The sequence below is a fragment of the Rhinolophus hipposideros genome (genome assembly GCF_964194185.1).
Source record: "Rhinolophus hipposideros genome assembly, chromosome: 7".
NCBI classification, from domain to species: Eukaryota; Metazoa; Chordata; class Mammalia; order Chiroptera; family Rhinolophidae; genus Rhinolophus; species Rhinolophus hipposideros.
Genome location: NC_138053.1, coordinates 26224591 through 26252154, shown reverse-complemented (window position 1 = coordinate 26252154; position 27564 = coordinate 26224591). Strand labels below are relative to the sequence as shown.

At 34.1% G+C, this 27564-nt stretch overlaps 1 protein-coding gene across 2 annotated transcripts in view; it reads left to right on the top strand.

Moving 5' to 3' along the window:
• Positions 1–27564, top strand: part of MAN2A1 (mannosidase alpha class 2A member 1) — a 166153-nt gene that overhangs the window by 79976 nt on the left and 58613 nt on the right. For both annotated transcript variants that reach the window (XM_081054556.1, XM_081054557.1), the window contains exons 10-12: positions 2201–2383; positions 8165–8279; positions 9523–9590. In XM_081054556.1, the coding sequence (XP_080910682.1) occupies positions 2201–2383; positions 8165–8279; positions 9523–9590 (366 nt within the window). The remainder of the gene's footprint in view (positions 1–2200; positions 2384–8164; positions 8280–9522; positions 9591–27564) is intronic.

Here is a 27564-nt window from a genome sequence, read left to right as displayed (position 1 = left end):
TTTAGTGTGGTAGCCAGCCACTAACCACATTACTATGGAGCTGTTTAAATGTGAACAGTGTAACCAAGGAATGAAATTATTAATTTCGTTTAATTTTAATTATTTCAAATGTAAATAGCCACATGTGACTAGTGGCTGTCATACTGGAGTGTATAGTTCTACGTAATTGAGTCTCATTTTTTGGTCAAGATAAATCACCCCAGGGACTCCTGAGGCTTTTCATACGTGTGTGCAGCCCAGGAGAGTAATTCATTTGCACAACAAATTAATTTTCATTTCAGTTCAAATCATGACTTCATGATGATTAATTTTCATGATGAATATCAGTCTTAAACCCAAAAAGTTATATCATACCTACCCTCTTCTGTGCACTAGTGGAGGGTACATTCTGGAAAGCCTTTTTATAGAAAACATGAGTTTTTTTCCAAGAATTGTACTTTGAAATAGTAGTGTGTATTTTTATTATTTTACTGTTGTGCTACTGTTACCATTATTTCAAAAGCCTAATCTTTGACTGTTGTTTTGGATATTCACAAGTGTGCCAGATGGATACATATTATTACATTTATAACAAAATAGTATTCATATATTATAAAGGTTTATGCATTTTTACCCAACAGAATGTTAATTAGTGATCTGTTATGTTCTTCTGAACTATCTATAATAAAAACAGAGCAAATAAAGCAAGTGCTAAATAATGTAGAGATTCTCTTGGACTACTGAATGATTTTCAAGTGTCAGATATTTTTTAGTGGCAAAGAGTTATGAATGTTGGTTCGATCTTAATTTATTGAACATATTTAGGTGAATTAGTTACTAGTGGTAATATAGTTTTAAAAATTTGCTGCTTCAGAATAAACAACAAAACTATCATTGTGAATTTCATAATGTAATTAACTTATTTGAAACATATTTAGGTGAAGTAGTTACTAGTGGTAATATAGTTTTAAAAATTTGCTGCTTCAAAATAAACAACAAAACTATAATTGTGAATTTCATAATGTAATTAACTTATTTGAAAATAAGTTTGTAGTCTAATAATAGTGATAATTCATCCTAATCTTCATTTATAAAAAATTTGGGTGAAATAGAAAAGTATAAAGGAGAAATATTCTTAAAGTCCACTTTTTTTACATTTTGAGATATTTTGAGGAATATTTGTTATGGATATATATGAACATATGTACACAGTTTCTTTAATTCAAATTTAGTGATTCTCCTGCTATGACTATCAGAAAGGTTGGAATTTTAAAATGGAGGTTATTTACTAGCTTCACTATTTCAACAATTTAAAAAAGATTAATTTTTTAAAGCACTACATTTCTCTCCTTTTTCTTGATGTCTTAATATTAATACATTTGCAAGCTACCTTGATTTTTCCCTCCATCATGCTTAACATGGTTTGCATAAGGAAACTTCTTATATTTTTTACTCCAGTAAGCCATAGCTCTTTTTAAAGAACTTTTAGAAACCTATCTTGAACCACATCCTCTGATTAAAAAAACACAAGGTGGAAAATTATAAAACCCATATTTTTGCTGAAAAGCTATTCTTAAGCTAAAGTGTTTTATTCTTTTAAAATGAATGAGAAAACATAGTATATGTTTTATCATCTTTCAATTTATCTTGTTCAATTCTCTATAGTTGTATGTAATTATCCAACACTTAGACTAGCTATTGTCACCAAGCTATTGAGCCATTATTTTCTTCTCCCACTCATGTGACTGCACATTTCCCCACTGCCTCTCCCCTTAATGTACATATATGAGAGTAAATGGCTTTCTGGTGATGAAGTTTATGGTCTGATGTTGTATGTCTGCACTGCTCTTGGAGAGAAGGACAGAAACGTTTATCTAGTTCTTACTGCCCTGTTGAGATATTTTTCCCACTATGTTATACATAAATAAACCTATCTTGCTGCCAGTGGATAATGGCTTCTTTCCAGGACCAACTAGAACAAGGGCTCTTTGTATTGACATGGACATGATGTTCTTTGATGATTGAAAATTTAGATTTATTAGATAGGTACCTTGGTTTTATAAAAGTGTTTATTATCAATATCTTTCTTATAAATTGTTTATAATGAAATTGTGGATTAAAAAAAAAACACAGTTGAAAATACACCAATACCACATCTTTTAGATAGTAAACTAAAATGATTGTTTTGAAATAAAAATTAATGACTATTTTACGCATTTAGGACTGCTGAAATTCTTTACTATTTCGCCCTGACACAAGCTCAGAAATACAAGATAAGTTCATTTCTTTCATCATCCTTTTACACGATGCTGACAGAAGCCAGAAGGAATTTGGGACTGTTTCAACATCATGATGCTATCACAGGAACTGCAAAAGATTGGGTGGTTGTGGATTATGGTACCAGGTAATATAATTATTGAAAAGTGATCTTAAAAACATTTTAAATTTTGGGTCATAAGTTTATATCTTTTGATGAAGTTGTTAATGTATATCAGAGCACATTAATAATAACATACCTTATAAGTATTGCTATAGAAAAACAACACCAATTTTCAAAGCATTTTTTGAGAAATCTGTTGGCAAAATACTGGCTGTCCCAACTTTTTATTGCAGTGCATTTCTGCAAATGGAGTAGTAAAACATTATAAGACTGATCCTATTTTCTCCAAAGTATGGTGTGGTAACTGGGGTACCTTCTTGACTAAGGATTTCATATCAAAATCATAGTTATAATCCAGGGAGATGAAGAACTGCACTTCATTGTATAGAAATTTAATTTCATCCTATTCTATATCCAGTTGTATATGTATGCAGAGGATGCCAAAAAATGCATACATACTTTAAGGAAGGAAAAAACTATTTAAATTGTAATACTCAATATATACTGATAGCAAAAGATGAATACAAATCATGTTTGACTTCTGCAATTACAAGAGGTGCTCAAAATGGTTACCATCAGCGTCTAGACACATCTGATTATGGAGAACTGCTGCTTGAACATAGACAACATCTCTTAAAATATGTATACTTTTTTTGGTTGGTAGGTGCAAAAGTTACTGTGGTTTAAAAGATTAAAAATAATTGCAAAATCCGCACTTACTTTTGCACCAACCTAATACGTGTATGTGTGTGTATACTAAAAGAATATGTGTGTGTGTGTGTGTGTGTGTGGTAAAGAATATATGTATATATATCGCATATATATATTCTTTCAGTATACACACACAATATTATGTATGTATGTATGTATGTATATATTCTTTTAGAAGAACATTGACACAAAAGAATAAGCCTAGAAGCATAGTCAGGAAGTAGAAGAACCTAGAAACCTTGTCATATATGGATGATACAAGGAATTGGGATGAGAAGGGATGGCCTGAGTATTGATATCAAAGCCATCTTCAACTCTTTGAAGGTCTGTCACATGAACGGGTGTAGAAGCTCAGTTATTTTCATAATGCATAATTAAAAACGATGAGTACAGGCTTTGGCTCAGAATAGCAGAGGATTTTGTAAACATGCTTCCCAATGATGGAAAGGCTTATCTTTTATGATAGTGAGATTTCCATCATCATGCTAGATATTTGGGTTACCATTCTTTAGGATCAGTACAGAGGAGATTCCTACACTGGGGAAATTGTTTTGACAATTGTTTCACTGTTGTTTAGATTATTATTTCTTGGAGTTTTTTTTTTTTTTTTTTTTTTTTTGGTGCTATCAGCAGTGGTCTGCTTTGATGATATTTTTAAAAAATAAAAATCTACTCTGATTTTCTTATAGATTTCAAAAGTAATTTTATTTTATATACATATTTTCATGTGTGAAAAGTGATAACAGCACATACAGTCAACATTAAAAAAAGATCCACAACTGATATTAGTAATTGTAATAAGTGTTAATTAAATTTTGTTAGTTTTTTGACTGCTTTTCTAGAAATTTAGGGAAAAAATATTCTTGAGGTTTCATTAGTTGACTTGAGCCCTTAAAAATACATGTTCAAACTCTCAGTTTTCTTATGGTAAATGTATTTGGCATCCATCTATTTAGGTTTAAGCTGTGCTTAAAGTGGAAAATACTGGATGATAACGATGTTGGTAGGTCTCCCACAGAAAGCAATATATATATATGTATGTATGTACTTTTTGTTTTGGCTTCAAGCATTTTTGAAAGTAAGGTCAGATCTTCCATTTTTCCTTTTCACTTTTTTCCTCTTTTCTTGGTTGATTGAGAGTTTAAATGTGAGGCTGCTTATAATCAGACCAGAACTCTTCAGAGGAAGAGAAGTCACTGCCTACTTGCTTTCTCTCTGGCTGCCATATTGAAAGAGATTTGGGTATAGGTCAGTGAGTTTAGATACAGAACATTTTCTGTCTCATCAACTTTCTCGAGGGCATCATTAGTTTTCCTCTATGTGTTTGGTATTACGTTTAGCTTATAAAAACATCCCTGTACAAAACTGCATCTTAGAGAACAAAAGAAACAATAGTTCTCTTTTTTTACTTGGTATTTCTCAAAATAGTTCTCAAAATAGTTCTCAAAAATTGTACTTGGTATTTGTAAATTTGCTTTGCGAGCACTTCACAGTTCATTGAAAAGTCATAAACAGTTATCAAGTGGTTATCACCAACATTTTAAGTTGGAAATTTCAAAACATATATGAGAGAATTATAAACAAAGAGGCAGCTAGCATTGGGTGTTCTCTTTTTTTTTTTGGACTGTTGGCTACTGTTGGCAGATATGTCCCTATGAAGAAATATATGAGTTAGGGATGGCATTTGACTGCTGGTAACAGCAACTCAAAACAGAATAAATCCTATCCTGCTTATTTTTGTGCTGTATGAAAGACGTCTGTAAGTCACTGGTTCAGGTGTGACAGCTCTACAGTGCTTTCTCCAGACCCATCTAGCTTTCTCGTCTATTATCTAAAGGTGATTTTTTTTAGACTCCTGCCCTTAACAGTAGATTGAATATTTATACAGAGGATGCTAAAAAAAATGTACACACATTTTAAGAAAGGAAAAAAACTGTATTAAAATTGTAATACAATGAATGACACTAGCATTAATTTGATGAATGCCATCTTTTGAGCGAATGTCATACTACACATTGCTACCGTAATTCAATTCAACTTCAAAAAGTAACATAGATAACATCTCTTAAAATGTGTACTTTTTTTGGCACCTCTGGTATAACTATAAACTGGAGAGCAAGAATACATCATGGCATATTTGGAGGTTAATTCTAATCATGGTATAAAAGCATGAATTAGATTGGGACAGTGTTTGTACTGGATGTTCAGCTTTAAAGTAGATAAAGGGGCTATGTGGAAGAGAAGACATAAATGGTAATGAGTAATAAGGTCAGTTACAGAAAGGTTTAGAATTTGCCAATTCCTAAGTTGTGATGAGGTAGGTAGGAGAAAAAAAATGAATAAAGGGTAAGTGTGAGGGCCCTGACATATACGAGGTCTAACAATTATGTTAGCGAACTTGCCACCGTGCGCTTATGTTGGCAGCACTGTACAAACAGCTCAGTAAGGTTTCATAACATTGGTACATCAGTGTCTCATAGCTGTGTTTGTGACAATTTGTGCCATTGTCTTGCTGAGTTGCGTTCATTATTGTTGTTGCATGTTTTTGTGTGCCGTGGCAAGAATGTTTGAGCTTGAATTAGAGCAACGAACAAACATTGAATTTCTTGTTTAATTTAGCAAAAGTGAAAGTGAAATCAGGGACATGTTAGTCCAAGTTTATGGAGATAATGCCATGTAGAAAATGGCACTATACAAATGGATTAAACGTTTTCTTGAGGGGAGACAATGCGTCACTGATAAAGAGAGGTCAAGGTAGCCAGTAACAAGCACAACTGACGAAAACATTGCAAAAATCAGTCGAATTGTGCATCAAAATCATCAGTTGACTGTGAGAAGCATAGCAGACCAAGTAAACATTGATAGAGAAACAGTTAGGAAAATCTTAACAGAAACTCTTGGCATGAGAAAGGTGTGCGCAAAACTGGTCCCTAAGGAGCTCTTGCATCATGACAATGCATCAGCTTGCACGGCACTGTTTGTGAGGGAGTTTTTAGCCAGTACACAAATAATTGCATTGGAACACTTCTCCCTACTAACCTGATCTGGCCCCCAATGACATCTTTTTTTACCTGAAGATAAAGGAAATATTGAAAGGAAGACATTTTGATGACATTCGGGACATCAAGTATAATATGACCACAGCTCTGATGGCCATTCCAGAAGAAGAGTTCCAAAATGGCTTTGAAGGGTTGAGTAGGTGCTGGCATAGGTGCATAGCTTCCCAAGGGGAGTACTTCGAAGGTGACCATAGTGATATTCAACAGTGAGGTATATAGCACTTTTTCTAGGATGAGTTCGCAAACTTAATTGTCAGACCTCGTATATCAAACTTTGAATGACAAACATGATAACATTTTGAAACAAGAGCAACGATAACAAGCTAGAAAACTGATTCCTAAGTGATGTTCCGTGAACTGTTCCATAATAATACGCTAAGGGCATGTTAGGAAATTGGAGGCTCAGAGAAATCCCATACTGATGAAATGGTGAAACTTAAAATTTTTTTTTATCCAGTGTTTCCCAAACTTATTTATTACTGTGTTTAATTTTGTTTTGTTTTAAATGAATCTTTTTATATCCTGAGAAAGCATTTGGGGAATGCTGTGTTAGTCTTTTGTGCTCTTCTCATTAGAAGATTGCATATGTGCCTTTAGGATACGAACAATGATTCCTGGCATTCACTCAGTTTTATTAGGACTCTGTAATATACTGTTACATACAGTATTAATACACACACGCACACATACATACAAGGTTTTATCTGATGGAGAACATGACTTTTATTCTGTAGGTACAGACAGCATAATAAAGATAGCCATATACATAATAAAAATAAACCTAGACTGAGGGACTTGTTTCCATAATTGAATTATATTCATTCATAAGCTCTTTTAGTCTCAGAACATTTGTTACCATCTAGGAAAACATTTGAATAGAATGAGAAATTTATCTGGATGCTGGCCTGAAGTCAAATCCATAAGATTTTAATATTATAGTTATAGATTTACTATGTAAATGTATTTAATTAATAACTTGACATGATCACTTACATCTTTGAAGGTAATCTTAATGCTCTGCAAAAAGAAGTTATTCTTAATTCTTTTTACAATGTATTGTTGTTGTTCCTTGCCACCAAAAATGTTTATAGCGAGTAGAGCCAACATTGCTTCCTGTGTTAGGGAAGATAATATAATCACTGTGTAAATGTAATAGATTGATTCCTATGATTGATTGCAAATATGATTAACAATGTTTCTCTACAGATTTCTCCAATATGAGTTTGCTTAGGGATGCCTGCTCTATAAAGCTTTAAAGTAGTAAGATAGAACTTGAAAACAAACTTCAAACAAGTTTTTTCCCCAGGTGTAATGCTTCAGCAATAGCTGCTGATGTACTGAGATTATATTCCAGAATTGATTTTGATCAGTTGATTCATAAGCATTTTTTGGTTCCTCAAATCGAAAAATACAGTTTGAATATAGGTAACAATTTCAATGACCAAGATACGTAACAAGGAGAAAGACAATTTCATTATCCAGTTCTGTGAAAAATTTTATTTTTTTCTAGTTCTTTTGAATCAGAACATGAAACTTAATTCAACAAAATACCTATTTGAATTCTTCAGGAATTTGAGTTCTTTGAAGTGTGTATACTGATTGAATTTTGTTGTGAATGAGAGTTAATCTTGTGACTTCTTTTGTTGTTTCAATTCCTGTTAAAGATTTTTCAAAGGTAAAATATCACATCATTGCTTCAAAAAGTTGTTGGAGTAATCATGCTGGAAATTTTTATTTGGTACGATATTCATAGAAAGTATAAATAGTTTAAATATGTTTATGACTTTCAGGTATGTTCAGAAAGTTTTCTATTTTAAATGAATTCTTATCAGTGATATCTGTTGATTAATCTTTTTTTTTCTTAGTACTTAGTTCTGGACAAAAAAAGAGCCAATTCATTATAAGTTCATTCTAGGTTTCACTTTGTGAATACAGGATAAAGTACTGGTAGTGGTTTAACCGTTATTAAAGAGACTGAAAATATTGTATATTGATTTTTTTAATTACTTAGATTAGTAAAATTTTTGGTTCACAGACTCTTTCATTCATTAATGAATTTGAAGAAGATAATTGGACATTCTGCACTTCTTCTTATTTTGAAGGACAAGCACTCGTATGAATCGTACTCTTTTGATACCGTCCTAGAAATGGTTAGTTGTTATCTCTTACATTCACTATTAAAACGTGTGATTCTTTTGTTTTCTGGGTTGGAAAAGGGGGTGCGAAGCTTAGTGAAAAGAGACATTGAGAAATAATTATTTTCTTGCACATTTTTTGATATAATTTGTATCATTGTATAAATCACCTGTGTGTCCTTCATTCCCATAAGTGTGTCACTATTTGGTTTGTGGTGTGTATTTTGTTCTGCCTTAATCTAAGCATGAAAAATAATGAACTTATTTCAAGACATGTGACCCTTATAGGCTTTTAGAACACTAAGATGATGTTGTAAGGTAGACATTATAATTAGTTATTTTGCTTGGCATTAATTAGAAGACCCCTGATATTTGAACTTCTATACATCCTTAATCTGTTCTTTCTAAACTTCAATTTAAGTGATCCTAAGAGTCCATGCAGTGTATGAGCAGTGCTGAGATATGTGTTAACAGTAGAGCAATGATTGAGGATTAAGAAGACTGTTAGCCTCAACCTTTGTACCTGATTGCATGGGCCTTCAAAAAGTTACTTAACATGTGTCAGCCCTTGTTCATTTATCTGTCAAATGGGATGATAATATCCACCTTGGCTCGGTTGTTATTAGGATCAAATGAGCTAATAAAATAGAACCTACTCTGAAAGGAGGAGCGTGCTATTCTGTAGTAAGGAAGAACCGTTGAAAAAATAGTTGATTGCAACCCTCTTTACACTTCCACTTGGGCACTCAGATAGTTTTAAATTGTAATTTATTTGTCATTAGAATCTATTGTGAATGATAAACTTTGACATTTTTACATGTAATATGAACTTACAGATGTGTGGAATTAGAGATATTTTCATGTACTAATGCTTGTAATCAAATCATGATTATAAATTTTCATATTAAAGTTAAAAATGGAATAAATGGACATACATTTCTTAAGGATATGAAACATATAATACAAAAGTAAAGTAGTAAAACTTTTTACAGAATTATCTCTTGGACTAGATTTATTTGGTTCCTAATTGAAACTACCCATTATGGGCTCTAGTCCCTGTAACACACTGTACTTGATGTCTAAATACCCACATACACACAATTATTTATTTTGAACTTTGATGGACATTATACAGCTGGAAAGAGGATTTTTTCCCCCTATTATGCTCTTTTCAAGATTTTGGCAAGGTAATATTACATAGATAATTTTGAAGCTTGTTTTAAAAATAAAATAATTTTTGTTTTGTTCACTTTTACAGGATTTGCAACAAAAATCACAAAGTTCTCTACCATACACAAAAATAATAAAGCTGAGTGCAGAGCCAAGGTAAATACATTTCTCATAAACTTTTACTACTTTCCTGACTTGACCTTTGGTTTTTATGATTCTGTTCTCTAGACGACATATATTTTGAGGTAGTTTTTCATTTACTCAACTTATTAATTTAAAAAATTTTTCTGAAGAAATGGATTTTTCCCATTTCTAATAGCTAAAACAGTGCTTTGTACTTTGATTGCTGAAGGAACTATTATAACAATATTTCTTACAGATATTTAATATGAGATGATAAACATGTAGCTTTATGATAAAAATTACTTTAACTTTGTAGTGTTATTTTTAGATTATATTTTTCTTGATTCACTTTTTGTTTACTTACCTTATTTTCATTATTCTCCGATCCTATTTCTTAAATGAAGAAAGAAAATTATTATGAGAAGATAAGTATTTCTCCTATAAATTGTTTATTAGATAACTGTCATTGTGCTGATCAAACTGCCTTATTTTAACACTATTGATTTATGTTAGGTTATAACTTACAGGGAAAGGCATTCAGGTTACTTAAAAATGAGGCATTTAATTGATGGGTGCCTCTGATTTACAAAGAAATGTTTTGTTTTTATTGGCAATTATTTAACTAAGCCATGTGTTTTTAATGACCACCTATCAATCAGTCAATACCCAGTATACCCAGATGTGCAGTGTATTTTTGTAATATAACTTTTTACTGTCTCAGTTAAGAAATTTAATATCACCTCTTACAAATTATAAAAGAATAATTGTAAAGAGTAATTCATTATTTTAACTAGGTATATTTTATTTAAATTACTTAAATGGAATCAAAATATTGATTTTAAAGTATTGAATCAAAGTACAGAAAATGTATAGTTGTTAATAAAGTTGAGACTTTGGTTAAGAATACACTAAAGCCTTAGCTGACTTTCTTTAATAAGTAGAGACTTAAAATATATACAGCTCATACCTTAGGACAAGAAGGTAAGTGTTTTTTTTTTTTTAGTAATACTAAAGTATCACTAAAGTAATATTCAATAAATCCTATATCTCTTTCTTTTGGTCAGAAAAAGAAGGGATTAACTTGAAAAGAAAGTTTAAGTCTTAAGTGTGAAATCTTACTGAAGTCTTAAAAGCTTTCGGATTGCCGTGACATAGTTGGGATGACAGAATACTAATGTTGAAAGAAAAATCAGTTATAAAATTACAAAATGTTTTCTTTGTCTTACACTAAATAATGTTTTGATGCATTTGGGGTTATGTAGCTTTTCCTTAAATATTGTGTCCCTAATAAAGTGTGATGCCTGTAAATCTATGTAGTTTTAGGTATAATCCCCTTTTACTTTTCCCCTTTCTCTGTTTTGGTGGGTGAACATCTGTGTGTTTGCTGACTGTAGCAATGACTTATGCTTGCTATAAGTAATTTATGCCCCCTCTCCACCCCATTAGTCTTCCTATGTGTTCAGGTTAGGGTGGATGAGATAGAGTGGAGATGAGAGCATGATGGGTCAGAGGCAGAGATGTACCCTGTGGTTTCTCTTTTTTCCTATACTGTCCTTGCCTTAGCCAACAGTAAGTGAGAATTTAGACTTAACCTATGCTGGAGGAAGAAAGTTAGGAGATATGGTACATTCATTAAAAAGAAAGACATTTTTGAGCTCTAATATTGAGGGTTTGAATGATAGATAAACATAAATGGAATTTTTGTAAATTGATCACTTTTTTGATATTTCCTTATGGACAGTTTATATGTAAATAGCGTTCTTCATCTTAGTTTATTTCTTCACAGTTCTCTTCTACCAAATGTCAATGTTACTATTTCCATAGTTAGGTGAATTGGGAATATTTATGATTGTTAGAGTCTGATTTTTATCTTTATTATCCGTTTTGTATTTTCGAGCCTCATGATTAGAGCTACTTATATTTTTTATTTTAAAATCTCTGTTTTACTTGTTAGACGCAAATTATCTGAGTGACTAATCTCTCAGTAAGAATCATTGAAGAATGGAGGAATGATGTTGGCCTTTTAAAATGGAATAATTTGAGTTTTATGTAGTAGGTACTGAAGTTAAATAATTACCTTCATTATGTACTCTTTAAAATGGGAAGTTTCAGAAGTGTATCCATGACACTTCCTCATATTCCTCAGGAGTCTTCTGTGATTCTCTATGGCTTAGTGTTGTTTTTGATATTAAGTATAATTCATATTTGAGCAACAAATTATTAAACTAAATAAAACAGGCATTCACAGTGGGGAGATGTCCTCCCCAGGAGGCTAACAATTGGTTCTTGGGGGGGGGGGGTTGAAAATATATAAAACATAAATACAGTACATAACACACATACTCGTACACTTCCTGTGTAGTATTAAAATTGTATGGGGGATGATTAGGAGAAATGTCTAAAAAGAGTCTTTAAGGAAGTTATAATGTAAAGAGGTTGAGAAACACTGATCGAAACCCATATGATATAAATAATGCCTGTAAATAAATTTGATCACATTGTTGGCAGTTAGTTATAGCCATAACCTAACATAATTTAGTTTGTGAATGTTTAAAAAGTAGTCCGTAATCGACTGATAGTGACATAGTACATGTCAACCTGCCTAATTTAATTCATGAGGTTATGTGAGCAATATATAGTGTATGCATTCGTGTCTAGAAAGCAGATACAATTAAGAGTTAAAAGTTAGTGCACCCTGAACAAGTCATAAATTGTCTAGGCTTAAATAATCCTTAAATGTACAAAGATGTTTCTATTTCTCTCTAGATCATAGTTGCCTAAAGAAACCAATTGTAAGAAACTTGATACAAAGACTTACAGGATTAGGGAGTTGGGGGACTGAGGATACAAAGTAAAAGTCTGTGACAAGTGAAGAGATTTCATTTTTCAGTATTGGGGCTCTTCAGGCAGGACGGGAGTAAATGTTGCCACAGCACAGGCAGGGAAGTTGCATGGTTTGTTGAGGTGTAAAGGAACTTTTTAAAGAAAATTCCTTAAACTTTAAAAGGATAATTTGAAATGCTACCAGGTAGGTACATAATCAAAATTACATTGATTCTTCTGTAAATCTAAACATTTAATTTTTTAAGTAGAAACTTTTTTCAGTTTTAGAGTAATTTATTCAAACCACCATTACACATTTATCTTTAAGTGTTTTTAATGTTTAGCAATTTATTTATTGATAAAGAATTCTACATCTCTGTCTCTCTTTTTTTTGGCCAGACAAGGAAGGGATTAAGCTTAAGAGAAACCATTAACTATGTGGTGACATAACGGAAATCAGTGTTTTGGGCGTGGGTGACTTCAATACATCAACCAGATATAAAATGTACTTTATTCCAGAAAAGGCACTTAGTACCCTGTTGCCATTCATTTATTGAATGGTTCTCACTGCATGGCCTCCCAGCACCTCTAATTTAATTTCCTCTGTTTTTGTTTTTTTTTTCATTTGTGCTTTCTTTGGGATCCCAATCTTGATTAATAATAGCATCATTCCTTTTCAGTTGTCTAAATTATGAAACCCCAGAACCCACTTTGACTTCTACCTTTTCTTTTTCCTTAAGTTCATCAACTGGAGGTTCTTTCGGATTTTACCTTTACTCATTACTGACATCCATCATCTCTTCTCTTCCTATTACTTTCTGGTTTTAAGCCATCCTTTATGTTTTGCTTGAACCACTGCAGTGGCTTCTGGCCGTTTTGTCTTCAATTTCTCTATGCGCCTAATTTATTACATGTAGTTATCAGAGAAATCTGCCTAAGGCAGAACTCTGAGAAGTTACCTGGGTGGAAATGGCAATGCTTCTTAGGATCTGGCCTCAGAAGTCCTAAAAGCTCATTTCTACTACTGAAAGGTCATTTCTATTAGCCAAGCAAGTCACTGAGATCAACGAACATTCAAGGAGAGGGAAATTAATCTCTTATGACTTGATGTAAAGAGTATGTACATGAAGCAAAGAGAATAATGGCAGTTCGTCTCGGGGGACTGTCTACCATAGTTCACCCACTGGCCACCACAATTCACATACATCCCATGTGCAAAATAAAATAAACTCATCCTCCTCCCAAGGTGCCCAAAGTCTTATCCCATGATGATACTGGCTCAGAATTTTCATCTAAACTCAGGTTCAGAAAGGCACACTCATATAGCTGAGAATTAATATTGGCTTATTTTTGCCAGTGTAATTAAAGTTAATCCCTTGAGGGTAGGAACTGTTTTATTTGTTCCCACTGCCATGCCTATGGTATTATATTTAGCATAGTAAAAATTCAATCAAGATTTGTTAAAATACATTTAATTATTGATTAAAGAGACTATTAAATTTCAGACACCAGATATGCATAGAACATCGTTCACATTCTATGTGAAAATGCAGTATCAGATATACGTTCTCCCCAGAAAATGTGGTATTGTGATACATATTCTTTCATCTAATATTTGGAGGTTAGTTGCCAGAAGGCTTCTTAATAGACAAAATACTACTACCGCTACAAGTAAAAATCAGTTAAGTAGTAATTCAGTGGAGCTTTGAATTTGCTCAGTATTTGGACAACTGTTCATTTGAAATTTTAGAGTTTCATACCATGAGATCTGAAAAAAACCTTAGGTTGCATCTCAGCCTCATAAAATTCTTCTAGAATTAACTTTGTTGAGGTTGCATTCTTGGGGACTCGTAAGAATGAGTTCAAAAGATATTTCCAAGTGCCCCAATGAGTTGACCTTATCAGATCAGTTTTTATACCTAAGACTTTTTTGTTATTGTTGACATAGAGTAATTGCCTGATTCTACATTTTTTTATTTTTAATATTGTTATCACAAACAGTTCTTCTGGCAGTAATTGTGTATTAGTATAATGGGATTCAAGGCTTTAGATCATTTTTTCATTGTTCACCATGCCATCAACATATTTTTATACCACGTTGGAATGTGTCTAAGGAAGTATCTAATATCTCTACCAGTTGTTTAAACGTAAGCTTTAAGTGAAAAAAAACCAAGCTCAGAGCCTTATTTTTATTGTTTGGAAATGGCGTTTCTAGGAAAACAGGATTCTAACCAGTCAGATTCTTGCAGTATTATGTATGATAGACTTGGTAAAAGCAGTTGTAGCTCTGTGATTGAACTGAGAGTCCACGACTTCAGCCATGGTGCTTCTAGTCTGAGAAGCTGGAGTCTGAGGAGAGAGTGATAAATGTCGAGATGGAGCTTGCCTTGTGCTTGACTGTTTTTCTTTGGAGAAGATATAAAAGTTAGCAGTGCTAACTAGTGTAAGAACTATGCTTGTTGCTCATGGATCATAATGGTTTCAGCTCAAATCTTGTCTTATACTAGAAAATAAGAATAGAAATGTCTTCATATTAGTTAGCATGAAAATAAATGTATAAACTCAGGAAGATTGAGGGTTTCCTCTCTTAAAAATGGCGGGCTACCTTTAAAAATTATCCCAAGGGAATTCAAGGTGATAATCGAATACATGATTTGACTAGGATTTGGCAGTTTGGACCCTCCACAGGTTCTGTTATTCTGAGAGAAGCTGAAATGACCTTTATGTTTAAAGCTAGTTTAGAACTTTGAATGAGGGAGTTGTTAACTGACAGTACTGGAGACTCCTAAAAAAAAAAAAAAAAAGAAAGAAAGAAAAGGAAAAAGAAAAACACAAAGCTGAGCTATTCTAGTTTACGTATGTCTGGGTATTAATAGCATAGTCCATTTATGAATTAACACTCATTACTGGACTTGAAAGATGAGTTCCTCAACTGTCCTCTGGATGCTTTTCTGTTTTAAGTGCTAATTGCTCGTGAAAAGTATTTGTGTATTTTCACCTACATTCCACCTGAGTTCTAATTTGTTCACTTTGACGTTTTTAAGATACAGTTCTCTGATTATCCAGAAATACGTTTCAGCCTGTCTGTAACCTGGGGTATTTTTAGAAAGGACGTTTTATCCAAAAGACTGAATAGAATACAGTACATTATTTAAATAACCAAAAGTTTCTTAGGGAATTGGAGATACCCTCAACATGATATATTAGTTAATTTTATGTTACAACTTCTTTGCCTAGTGGTTAGAAATGGTTTTCGAACAATCATGTTTGGGTAGCAACATAAAATAATCATATCTGATGTTTTCCCTTCTAAATCAATAATTCACAGGCTTGCATTTTGCCTGATTTTTTTTTTTTTTCAGGGAAATACAAAGACCTTTGGGGAGTTGTCCAATTAGTGGCTCCACCTTTCCCACAATATTCTCCTCACCCTTAACATTTCTATTATATGATATCAGGAATGATGAGTATTAATTCTTAAAATACTGTTTCAATCTCACATTGACTTAGATGAAGTGTTTTTTATATATATATATGTATATATATATACACACACATATATATACACACAATATATATATATAATATATTTAATATATATGACATATTTTATATACATCATATATAATATATTTAATATATATAATGTGTATTTTATATATACATTATATATATACATACATATACGTATATATAATATACATATAAAAGTTGACACTTCCATTTTATATGATAACTGACTAGGGACCCTGTGACTGACTCTAAGTTCCCTATTAAAACTCTTGAAGACACAGAAGATGATGAACAATCAGAAGAACACCAGAACCTTGATTTGGCAGTCAACCTATTGCCACAATCTAAGATATCCATAAACTATAAAGCTGATTAACCTGGACTGAAAAACGCAATCACTCACTGACCAATGATAAACAGAAGTGAAAGCAATGTGTAGGTCTCTAAAATCAAGTATAGAGATTGATTACTTTTCCTTTTCAAAATGTCTACCCCCATGGCTTTGAAATTCTGGTGCTTTATCAACCACAAAAATAAGACAAATATTTTTCTATATGGAGGGCGCTATGTTGAACAGATAGGTAGCTATTCTTTTCTTTTCATCCTCTCTGCCTAAGATCTCTATTAACCAATCTCCACTTAATTGACCAACTAGATCAGCTGATACTCTCTATTCCTTTTCTGTTCCCATGGTTCCTTAACCTTGCTGCTAACTGGGTACTAGCTAGCAGGCTGGTACACGTCTCCCTGCAGTATTTCAGTTGACTTCTTCGATCATTATGAATCAATTATTTATTCCCAATTTTAGTTGTTGTTGTTATTTTTCTCTCACAATTTCATTTTCTGTAACTTATGAACGTGCAAAAAAATTGTTTTTTTATATGAAGTTAAACGCTTTGGAAATTTTTTTTTTATTAGTTTCAGGTGTACAAGACAAGGTAATACTTAGACGTTCATCATTTATATTTCTCACACTGTGAACCCCCCTCCCCCCATCCACTATCCCTCCGACCTCACACTGAACCATCACATTATATATATAAAATTATAGTTGGCATTCATTAATGTTTAGCTTCTGGTGTACAATGCCATGATCAGGTATCGCTTTGGAAATTTTCAACAAAAGTGAATCACTGATAAATATTGGCAAGATGCCTACAAAAGATTTTGGAAAAAATCATAAAGGTGTAGAAAAAATCTGTACTCAGATTGCTTAATATTTTCTAAAGTGTTTAAGTTCTTTGTCAACTTTAGAAAAACCTAAGGTGCAAACCATAGATGATTTATCACATGTATGATTATGCAGGAGATATGACACAGGACTCCAGTTAGTAATCCCATAGTCAAAGTAGAAGCTTTGATCTTATAGCAGCAGATTAGGAAATGATGCACATTTGTAAATTTTATGGTAATGTATACACACACACACACACACACACACACACACACACGCACATACACGGTATAACAATTAAGTTAGCAAACTCATCCTAGGAAAAGTGCTACATACCTCATTGCTGAATATTACTATGGTCACCTTTGAAGTACTCCCCTTGGGAAGCTATGCACCGACGCCAGCACTTAGTCCACTCTTCAAAGCAATTTTGGAACTCTTTTTCTGGAATGGCCAGCAGAGCTGTCATTGTATTACCCTTGATGTCCTGAATGTCATCAAAATGTCTTCCTTTCAATATTTCCTTTATCTTTGGGTAAAGAAAGAAGTCATTGGGGGCCAGATCAGGTGAGTAGGGAGGGTGTTCCAATACAGTTATTTGTTTACTGGCTAAAAACTCCCTCACAGGCAGTGCCATGTGAGCTGGTGCATTGTCGTGATGCAAGAGCCATGAATTGTTGGTGAAAAGTTCAAGTCATCTAACTTTTCATGTAGCCTTTTCAGCACTTCCAAATAGTAAACTTGGTTAACTATTTGTTCAGTTGGTATAAGTTCATAATGAATAATCCCTCTGATATTGAGAAAGGTTGGCAACATGGTTGCAACAAGTTCTAGAACTTAATTGTCAGACGTTCGTATATGTATATACACACGTATATGACGTCCTACTTTAATTTTTACTTTCAAGTCAACTTTTACTCTTTCAGTTATCAGATCTCTTGCCAGGCTTGTACTATGTTGTATTTTACAACCACTTTGGAGACTGACTGTGCCAGAAATAAAATAGGCAGGAACAAATGGGGAATTGATGGTAGAACAACGATCTTGGGACGTGTCGGCTCTAGGATATTACTGTTGATGGTGGCATGGCCCAGAAGAATACTGTGATACTCTTTGCTGACTACTTCATTGGTTCAGAGCACCAGAGCTGATCTAGAACAGTGACTACTACGGGCACAGCCACCTTGGACGGTAGCTTTCTGAGAACCTGCAGTCAAGCTGCATCTGTGCGTGTGAACTTCCTGTTCACTCACTCTTTGATCCATTACTGCATCTTCTTTGCCTCCTGCAGGCATGATTACCATGATTTTATTTCTTGCTGTCTGTCTCCCTTGCTAAAATACTAGCTCTGTGAGGTCAGGGAACTTGTCTGCTTTTGAATCCCCTGGCAAATACCTGGCACAAGAAATATTTGTCAAATAAACTAACTTTAGACAAGAGAGATACTTCAATTAGTATCGAATAAAGACCGAGGGTACTTTTATCATCACAGAGTCTTGGCGGCTGTTCCTCGTATGAGGGAAAGTAAAGGAAAAGTTGTCATATGAAATCTATGAAAAAGCTCTATAGAGTAACAAAAAAATAGGGATAACATGAAGATTCAGAATAACAGCTTCTTAAAAATGATTTATTACAGAGATGAGAAAAAAAATTTTATAAAAACTTCTTTGGAATTGTCAAAAAGTTTGAGTTATGATTTCTAAGAAATATGAAACGGAAAGCAGAAAGCTAAAATGAAAAAAATGACAAGGTGATTTGGAAAAGGGGTGGGAGTGAAGTGAGGAAAGATTGTTGGGGGCCTGATAACAGAACATCTTCATTAGTTATTCTGAAGAGCGAAGCTGACATTATGGAAGAGTGTACTGGTGGCATGAATTAAAACAACAACAACAACCATAAGATACTTTTTAAAAATGCAGAGAAAAGGAAGATGAGTGGAAACAACGAGAAAGAAGATGGTTAGGTATGGCAGACAAGATTTCTACAAAAGAATTAGATATTTTATTTTTATTTTTCATATGTTTTTCAATTAGAGTTGACATACAATATTATGTTAGTTTCAGGTATGCAACGTAGTGATTAGACTTTTAAATACCTTGTGAAGTGATCACCCTGATGTCTAGACTCATCTGACACCACACATAGTTATTACAATATTGTTAACTATTATTCCCTATTACACCCATGTGACTATTTTTATAACTGGCAATGTGTACTTCTTAATCTCTTTCACCTTTTTTACCCATCCCGCCATCCTCCCAACCCCTCCGCCTGCCCTTCCCTATGATCTGTCGACCATCAATTTGTTAAAAGAATTACAGATTTTTTTTTTAAGGAAAAAATGAAGCAGAGGGAATGATCAAAAATATAATTGATGAAAAGTTTTCTGAGCAGAAAAGGTCTCGCTTTATAGATGAAAGTGGTAAGTTCTGGATAATATAAATGAAAAGAGAGTCACCTCTAGTACATCTTGGTAACTTAGTTCAATTAAAACTACTGTAAAAGTACCCAGGTAAAAAGACTGACATTGTACAATATGGAACAAAAGCTAGACTGACTTAGGTTTCTTCTCTGTGACGAGAAAATTTGAGGTTTTAAATGCTTTTATATTCAAAGTTATCTTTCATATGTGAAGACAACAAAAAGACATTTTCACATATAACAACACTTATAACATATACCACAGGTACTTTTTAAACATTTTCTTGGTAAAGTCAATTCAGCTGACCTGATACGTGTGTATAAAAATCAAGAAGGCATTGGAAATAAACATCATGAAATCCAAATAATTAAATTGTAAATTTCATTACCAAATTGGAAGTTGAAATGCCATCTAGTTTTGGCAGAACTTTTAAAATGTAAAGGTAGTGTACTAACAGTTATGTAGATCTAAAGCTTTAGATTATGTTAACATCTGAAAGAGGTAGAGAGGCAAGAGCATATAGGAGATCTTAAATAAATAATTGTTTGCCTCAGGAAGATTTAAAAGATAAAAACTTCGAGGGAAAGTGATATTTCCTACTCCATTGCCTTCATTTATTGTCAAGGTACTATTGACTCCCCAAATATATATCTCTGCTGACAAAAGTCTCCAGAGAGTTCCAGACCCACACACCCACAGTACAGATGGATAGCTCCATTGGGATGGCCCACTCACACCTCCTTCTCAGTCTGTTTAAAACTGATCTCCTTCTCTCTACTCAAACCTGTTCTGTGGTGGCAAGCTCTTTAATAAAACTTTAGCATCATCAGCCAGCTTACCAGGCCAGAAACCTGGGACTCAATTTTAGAGTGATCATATCTTGCAGTTTTTCATTAGTGTCCGCTCTCATGCTCAGAAGTATATTTGTTTCTACAAGAAATGATAGGATTTACCCTGATCATCTTTGTTCTTTCAACTTGTTTCCAAACAAAGGCTAGGTCTTTTCATTCTGCTTCTTAAAATGTATCTCAGTTTTCTTCTCCCGACTTTCAATGCCTCTACTCTACTTTAGGCTGCTACTATCTCTCCCCTAGGTGATGGCAACAACTCTGTGACGAATGTCCCTGCCTCATCCATTTATTGGAGGAGTTAAATAAGGTTATGTATATGAACTTAATAGTATAGAATTGAGCACTTAGCACTCAAAAAATAATTAGCTGATGAAAATAAATAAAATAAAATAATTAGCAATGATGTTCTAACTCCTTGTTCAAAACCCTTGTTTTCCTCCAGTGCCCTAAGGATAAACTCCGAGGCTCTTTAACTGGGCTATGTATCTGCATTTTGGTTTCTCTGGCATCATTTTTTATATCTCTCTAGCCTGCACAGTGTGCTTCAGCCCTTCAACTATGAATTCTGTGACATCCCATGTTCTCTCTTACTTCTAGAAATTTGCTGCTTGGGGGGAAAGAAAGATACCAAAAAAACCCCTGCCGCTCCCTCGCCCCCTACAATTTGCATGATTGGTTCCTGGTTATCTTTTAGGACTTAGCTTAGATATTAGCCTCTGGAACCTTTTCGTGATAGCCTTTATCGTTCTTATATGCTCCCATGGGACTATGTATTTACACACTATTATCCCACTCACTATATATATGATGTTCTTCTGAAGAGACTTGCTATAAACTCTGTGAAGTCATGGGCTGGGTCATGTTAATCATTCTACCGTGACACCTAGCAATCTTTCAGGAGAGTAATCTAGTAATATGTACCAGGAACATCTGAACGGGCCACTGCACTGGAAGATATGCCTCTCAGCTTTCTTTATTGAATATTTTAAAAGACTTAAATGTCGATCCACAATAACCATCAATGATTTGGTCAGATATTCTGTGTTCACAAAATGCTATACAAAGTTTTAAAAAGATGCCAGGTTAGCATTTCTTTTATCATAAAGACAGCACAGGATTGGTAAATTCTGAAGTTTGAGCTTAAGTTTTTATGAACTCTGCCATTCAAGGTTAATGGAAAAAAATGCAGAGGACTGGTTTGAATTAAGAAGTTGTGAATAGCTGAGTGAAATGAGGAAGAAGTGCGTGGAACATAGGCGGTATTTGCTGACTTGATAACTAATTGAGACGGAGAGGATGAAAATACGAGAAAAAGTGTTATGTAATATTTAATAGGCAGTTACGTAAAGGACATATTTTAAAATAAGCAACCCTTTAAGGAAAAGTTTGTCTATAGTGGTAAATCTATATGGGAACATTTTTGCTTTATCAAAGTCATCTTGCATTCAGTGTCATCTTTTAAGATTAATATTAAAGTTTTGGTACTCGGCCTCCCGGTGTTACTCAATATTACTTTTTGTTTGTATAGTATTTCACTTCCAATTGCATTCAGCTGCATGTAACAGAAACCATATTACATTGGCTTCGAAAGAAAGCAGTAAATTTTTCTTATGAACACGTTTCAAGGTAGGTAGTCTAGGACTTGTGATGTGTTCCACAGTATCATCAAAGGGCCGGGCCCCTTTTACCTCTCAGCTCTGCCATCCTTGGCCTGTGAATGTTCTTCTCATGGTCTCAAGATGGTGCCTGTTTCTCCAAACATGGCCTCTGTGTTCCAGTTAGGAAGGAAGAGGAGCAAGGAGGAAAGTTGAGTCTGCTGAGTTTTATTAAATTGGGGATATAATAGCTTTCTGGGAAACTCCACATATTGAATTCTAATGACATTTCATTGACCAGAACTATATCACATGGCTACCCAATCATGCAGAATCAAGGTTTTTTATTTGTTTCTTTTTTTTTTTTCAAGCTAGAATTGTCATCCTGAGTAAAACTGGGTTTCTGTCAGTATAGGAGAATATGAGAATGGCTATTGGGCAGGCAACAATCAGCATCTACTCATTAAGCTCGTTAACTAGACCCCAAAGCATCTACCATATTTACTGATCATTGGCTACTCTTAACCTGCCCCCTTCAGCACAAATTGGAGTTGTGTTCTGTACACTATAGAAGCATCTGTGCTGAATAAATCCGCATTATATGCTAGAATCTTCTTAAAAACTTGTTCTCAAGATTTCCTATCACTGGGGCTGGCCCAGTGGCTCAGGCAGTTAGAGCTCCATGCTCCTAACTCCGAAGGCTGCGGGTTCGATTCCCACATGGGCCAGTGGGCTCTCAACCACAAGTTTGCCGATTCAACTCCTCGGGTCCTCGGGTCCTGCAAGGGATGGTGGGCTCCGCCCCCTGCAACTAAAATTGAACACGGCAACTTGAGCTGAGCTGCCGCTGAGCTGCCGCTGAGCTCCTGGATGGCTCAGTTGGTTGGAGAGCGTCCTCAACCACAATGTTGCTGGTTCGACTCCCGCAAGGGATGGTGGCTGTGCCCCCTGCAACTAGCAACGGCAACTGGACCTGGAGCTGAGCTGCGCCCTCCACAACTAAGACTGCAAGGACATCAACTTGACTTGGAAAAAAGGCTTGGAAGTACACACTGTTCCCCAAAAAAGTTCTTTTCCCCTTCCCCAATAAAATCTTAAAAAAAAAAAAAAAAAAAAAAAAGATTTCCTATCACTTAGTAAAATGGTATCAAACACTTATTAGAGAAACTGAGAGATTTTCTGTTTATTCCAAAACAAAATATAATTGGGTACTACAAAATTAAGAATTAGGAGAGATAAAGTAAAAGCTCATAAAATAAGAGCACATTTGTCCTATTGGGATTTGGGATGTTCGCATATTAAGAAAATATAGTATTCTTAAACATTTACTATTTCTTACAGCCCTATTTAGGACCATGTTAAGATATCCTTATTCCTGAGTTCAGTCAGCCAGCCATTCAAGGACAGATTTATTTGTGTTCCTGACTTGCATAGCTTTGTGCTGGAATGTGTTCATGTTTTCTTTCCCTTTTTATTTCTCGGTTCTTTTTTGCTCAGAACCTATATAGGCAGGGTGTCTTCTGTAAGTAGTCTGAGACTTAGACTCTGCTACATAAACTGCCCCCAGATACAAATCCTCAATCCTGTACCTGAAATCTTCAGGGCTAGATATATTTGTGAATTCAAAATTCTTTTTTATTTTTAATTTTAGGAAAATTTTGAAATATACGGACTGTATATAATATATTACATAATACTTCTGACAGAGGCAGGAGTCATCACATACCTTAACATTTCTGAATATTCAGATCAAGTGGAAAAAATAATTATATGTAGATTCATGTCAGTTGAATTTAGTCTTTGCCACCAAACGTTTTTGAAATGTCTGGATTGTTCAGAGCTTGCTGGACCTTGCAGATGGACTGTAGCCCTGTAGAGCAATGACTTCAAAGAACTATGAAGTTGTTTAATTACCAAGTTCCCCGATAGAGATAGTGCAGCAGGAACCACCTTGACTCTTCTGACTGGCCTAGGATTATTAATAGCGTGGATACTAGTGCCACAGCTTCTCCTCTTTGTCCTGAATCCCATCCCTTTGAATAGTCTGTTGGAAAATGTCCATCTATCAAGACGTCTTTGCTCGTTGAGCAGTGCTGACTTTTTTCTTTGCAAGATTCCTTTCCTTGACTCTCCTGAGTGTTGCTTTCCGTCTGTACTTCAGGAGTCCTCAACATCAGAATTTGTCTTTTTAAAAAAAATTTCTTGTTCCATTTTTGTGCCTCCTAAAATAATACTTTTTACAATTCTTGATCAGGCAGCTTAAGGTTTAAAATTGGCTGCTTTAAATAATATAATTATTAATATATATTAGTTATACATACATTTTTACTGTCATTTAGAAGCGCCAAGAGAATGTCAGTAGGCTACTATAAATTTCACACATTGATTTTTAAGTGATTTATAATGTGGAGTTTGTCTCCTTAGTTTTAAGGGTGTGGTATCTTAAATCATTCTTTTCATAAAATTTATGTGAACTTTAAAAGAATCTTCTTTCCTAGGCCCCTTGTCATTAGTCTGCTGTGATTTTGTTCCTAGGTACAAAATTATTTTAGATTTTATTAGATTTTAGATTTTATTTGTGGAAGTGGTTGAATAGGCTGCATTTTAAAAGATGGTTTTAAGTTTTATTTCTTAACAAGCAATGGCAAAGTAGTTATGTGTTCAGTGAACACCTGCTCAGTTGCCTGGTTAGTCTATGTTTCAATTGCCATTTTATTATTTACATTTTAAATCAAACTTTCTTAACTAACTGTGTGGTTCTAATTTATTGTTGTCAGATTGTACAAGGAATTGAGTTTACACAGGGTGTTTTAGATGTGTGGTTTGTCTATTAGGTTGGTGCAAAAGTAATTGCAGGTTTTGCAATTATTTTTAACCTTTTAAACCACAATTACTTTTGCACCAACCTAATAATAAAATTAAAGCAGTTTTGCTTGTTGCTTATCACATCTTGCAGTTACCCCATCAAGGACCATAATCAGGAAAGTGCAGACGATGGGGAAGAAAAATATGTGCCTATATTTGTATGATGAGGCAATTTGATACCTTTCAATGTAAAGACAGAGTTGGAAGACTACTACTTGGAGTCTACTACATGGAGTCTACTACATGGAGACTACTACTTATAGTCTAGGACAGATTACAATAATTTCCAGTGAAGATAGCTGGAAATATGTAACTTTGCAGAACAAGCTAAGAACCACTTTGGAAAGGAGGTGAGATAGTCTCAAAGAAGAGCTGGCATTAGTTTTGGTGTGTCTGCCAGATAATGCAAATTTTGAATGATTCCGTTCTGTTATTGCTGTAGCGCCAAAGTTCCTTCCCCCATTAAGTAGTTGTATAATGCACTCTGACAGTGTCAAAGTAAGTTAAATATCTGGAATGTGAGTGTTTGTTTTTTTTAAGTGATTTGTATTAGGATGGGAGGAATTGACAATTATATGAGAGAGATTCCTTAGTTGTTTATCTTTTCTCATTTCTTGCACACTTAGTCCTCTCGCGCTTCTTTTCCTCCGCATGTCCATCATGTCTTCTGAAATAGCTAACATAAAGCTAATGAACTCAGAGCAGTTCAGAGCATAGACTGAAGTGATGTGGCATATTTAAAAGTCTTCCATTCTTCTGAACCAGATTTTTTTTCCTTCTAAATGCAGATTAATAAAGCGTGCACTACAAGAGGAACAAGGAAAAGGATTTTAGTGAAGGTTTCCTGATCCTGAGAAAGTCAGGGAGGGCTTCAAGCCCATCTTGGACTTCAGAACACTTCACAACTTTGTGGTAAAAGAAAAATTTTAAATAGAGCCTTTGGACTTATTTATTTCATCCTTATTTGGAGAGTAGCATTATTTTATTTTTTTTTTTAGGTAAGAGAATTGTATGTGAAATTGGGCTACTTTTTAAACGAAAAAACATACCTGGGTTTCAGATTTTTTTTTTTTGTAGGTACTTAATATATACTCAAAGTATTTTAGGTAGTTGGATGGCTTGTGTGTTTTTCTTCCAAACATGTTCTTTATCCCTTGTGACATCGTGTTTGCATTCACTGTGCGTGATGTTTTCCCTAGTGTTTTATATCTTCTTCAGTCGGTTCATTGGATTGTAGAGTAGAGTGTCTTTCCCAAGACCAATATGTTGTCTGAAAAGTGTTTTGAAAATAGAAAGTGGTTTTCCTTTTGTTGTTTTCATATTTTTACCTCTTATATGATGCTTCACTTGTATGAAGAGATTATATGTAGCACCAATAAAAAGTTGTTGTTTTCTCTTCTTCCACCTAAAGACCTCACACAGGATAGATATTTCAGTCATCGACAAAGATACACAAAGTGAATATTTGTTAGTTCTGTCTTTACCAACAAAACAACCTTATTTTATTACACTAACTTTTAAGGTCTTTTTATTTGTGAATATCAGCCTGTTTATGTACTGTGTGTTCCTCCAAAGTTACAGTGTTATAGTCATTGGAGAAATGAAATTTTCTTCTAGTAGATGAAAATTACATTTTGATTTAACATCATTCCTTATGCAGTCACCCATAAATATAATGTCTTTTGCTATCTTCTCAGAAAATGGCTACAGATGTGATTTCTGAATTGACAAGAAAATAGAACATCTTAATGTTTTAGGTAAAACAGATGGTATTTTTGTTTTAGGCAAAACTCTCTCAGAGTGAAAGCAACTTAATTGGTGACAAGACTCTTGGGGTCAGCCAAATTATGTACAATTTCTGTGTCTGTTTCCTTTTAATTGCTTTAGTACAAAAGTTTTTGAATAGGTGGAAAGGAGTATTTTTTTATTGACTTGATATTTTCTGTTATACATTGGAAATAGTTACACGTTTTCAGTCCTGTTTTGTTTATAAATGTTATAAAATTTCATGTTGATTCTACTTTGGTTATATTTATGCCTTTAGAAATGTTTTTCCCATTGTGGGAAAGTCCTGAAATATGTAGTTGTACTTTTGAGGGTTAACACTTTAATTTATAGCATTGAGTTGTGTTTACAGCTATAAATTCTGATAACATGGATGATAACATTTTTTGTTTTCTGTACCCTGGTGCTTTGGGCAATGTTACTGTTAGATGACTAAAAAGTCGCAATATTGTAAAGGGAGCCCTGGACTGAGAGTTGGGGGCTCATTCTAGTCTTCTAATCCTACTTCTGTCACTAACCAACTAACCAGCTTCATTTTTTTTTTTTTGAAACTTTAATCCATGCTATATATCTTGGAAGCGAGGGGGCTGAAGTAGCTGATCCCAGGGTCACATCCAACTGACATTTACTCTTCTTGTTTGTTTGTTAAAACATAAATCATTTACAAAGCGTTCATTTGGACAAACACCAGAAAATGAACATTTTGGGTAGAAAACTCAATTCTGGAAAATAACCAAGTTTGTCCAATAACTGGGACATAGGAAGCTCTTTTCCAAAATATCAGCACTACTGCAAAGTGAAGACCTGTTATATAGCAATTCTCTTTATAGCACCTCTTACAAAAAGTAAGAACTTACTGAAAGAACAGCTTATGTTGTCATTATAGTAGCGAGGGGAAGTAGCCTCAACTTCATCATCTCAAAGAAACCCCCTTTCCTGCAGTCCTGCTGTTGCAGATGGTTGGAGTGGACGTACAGCG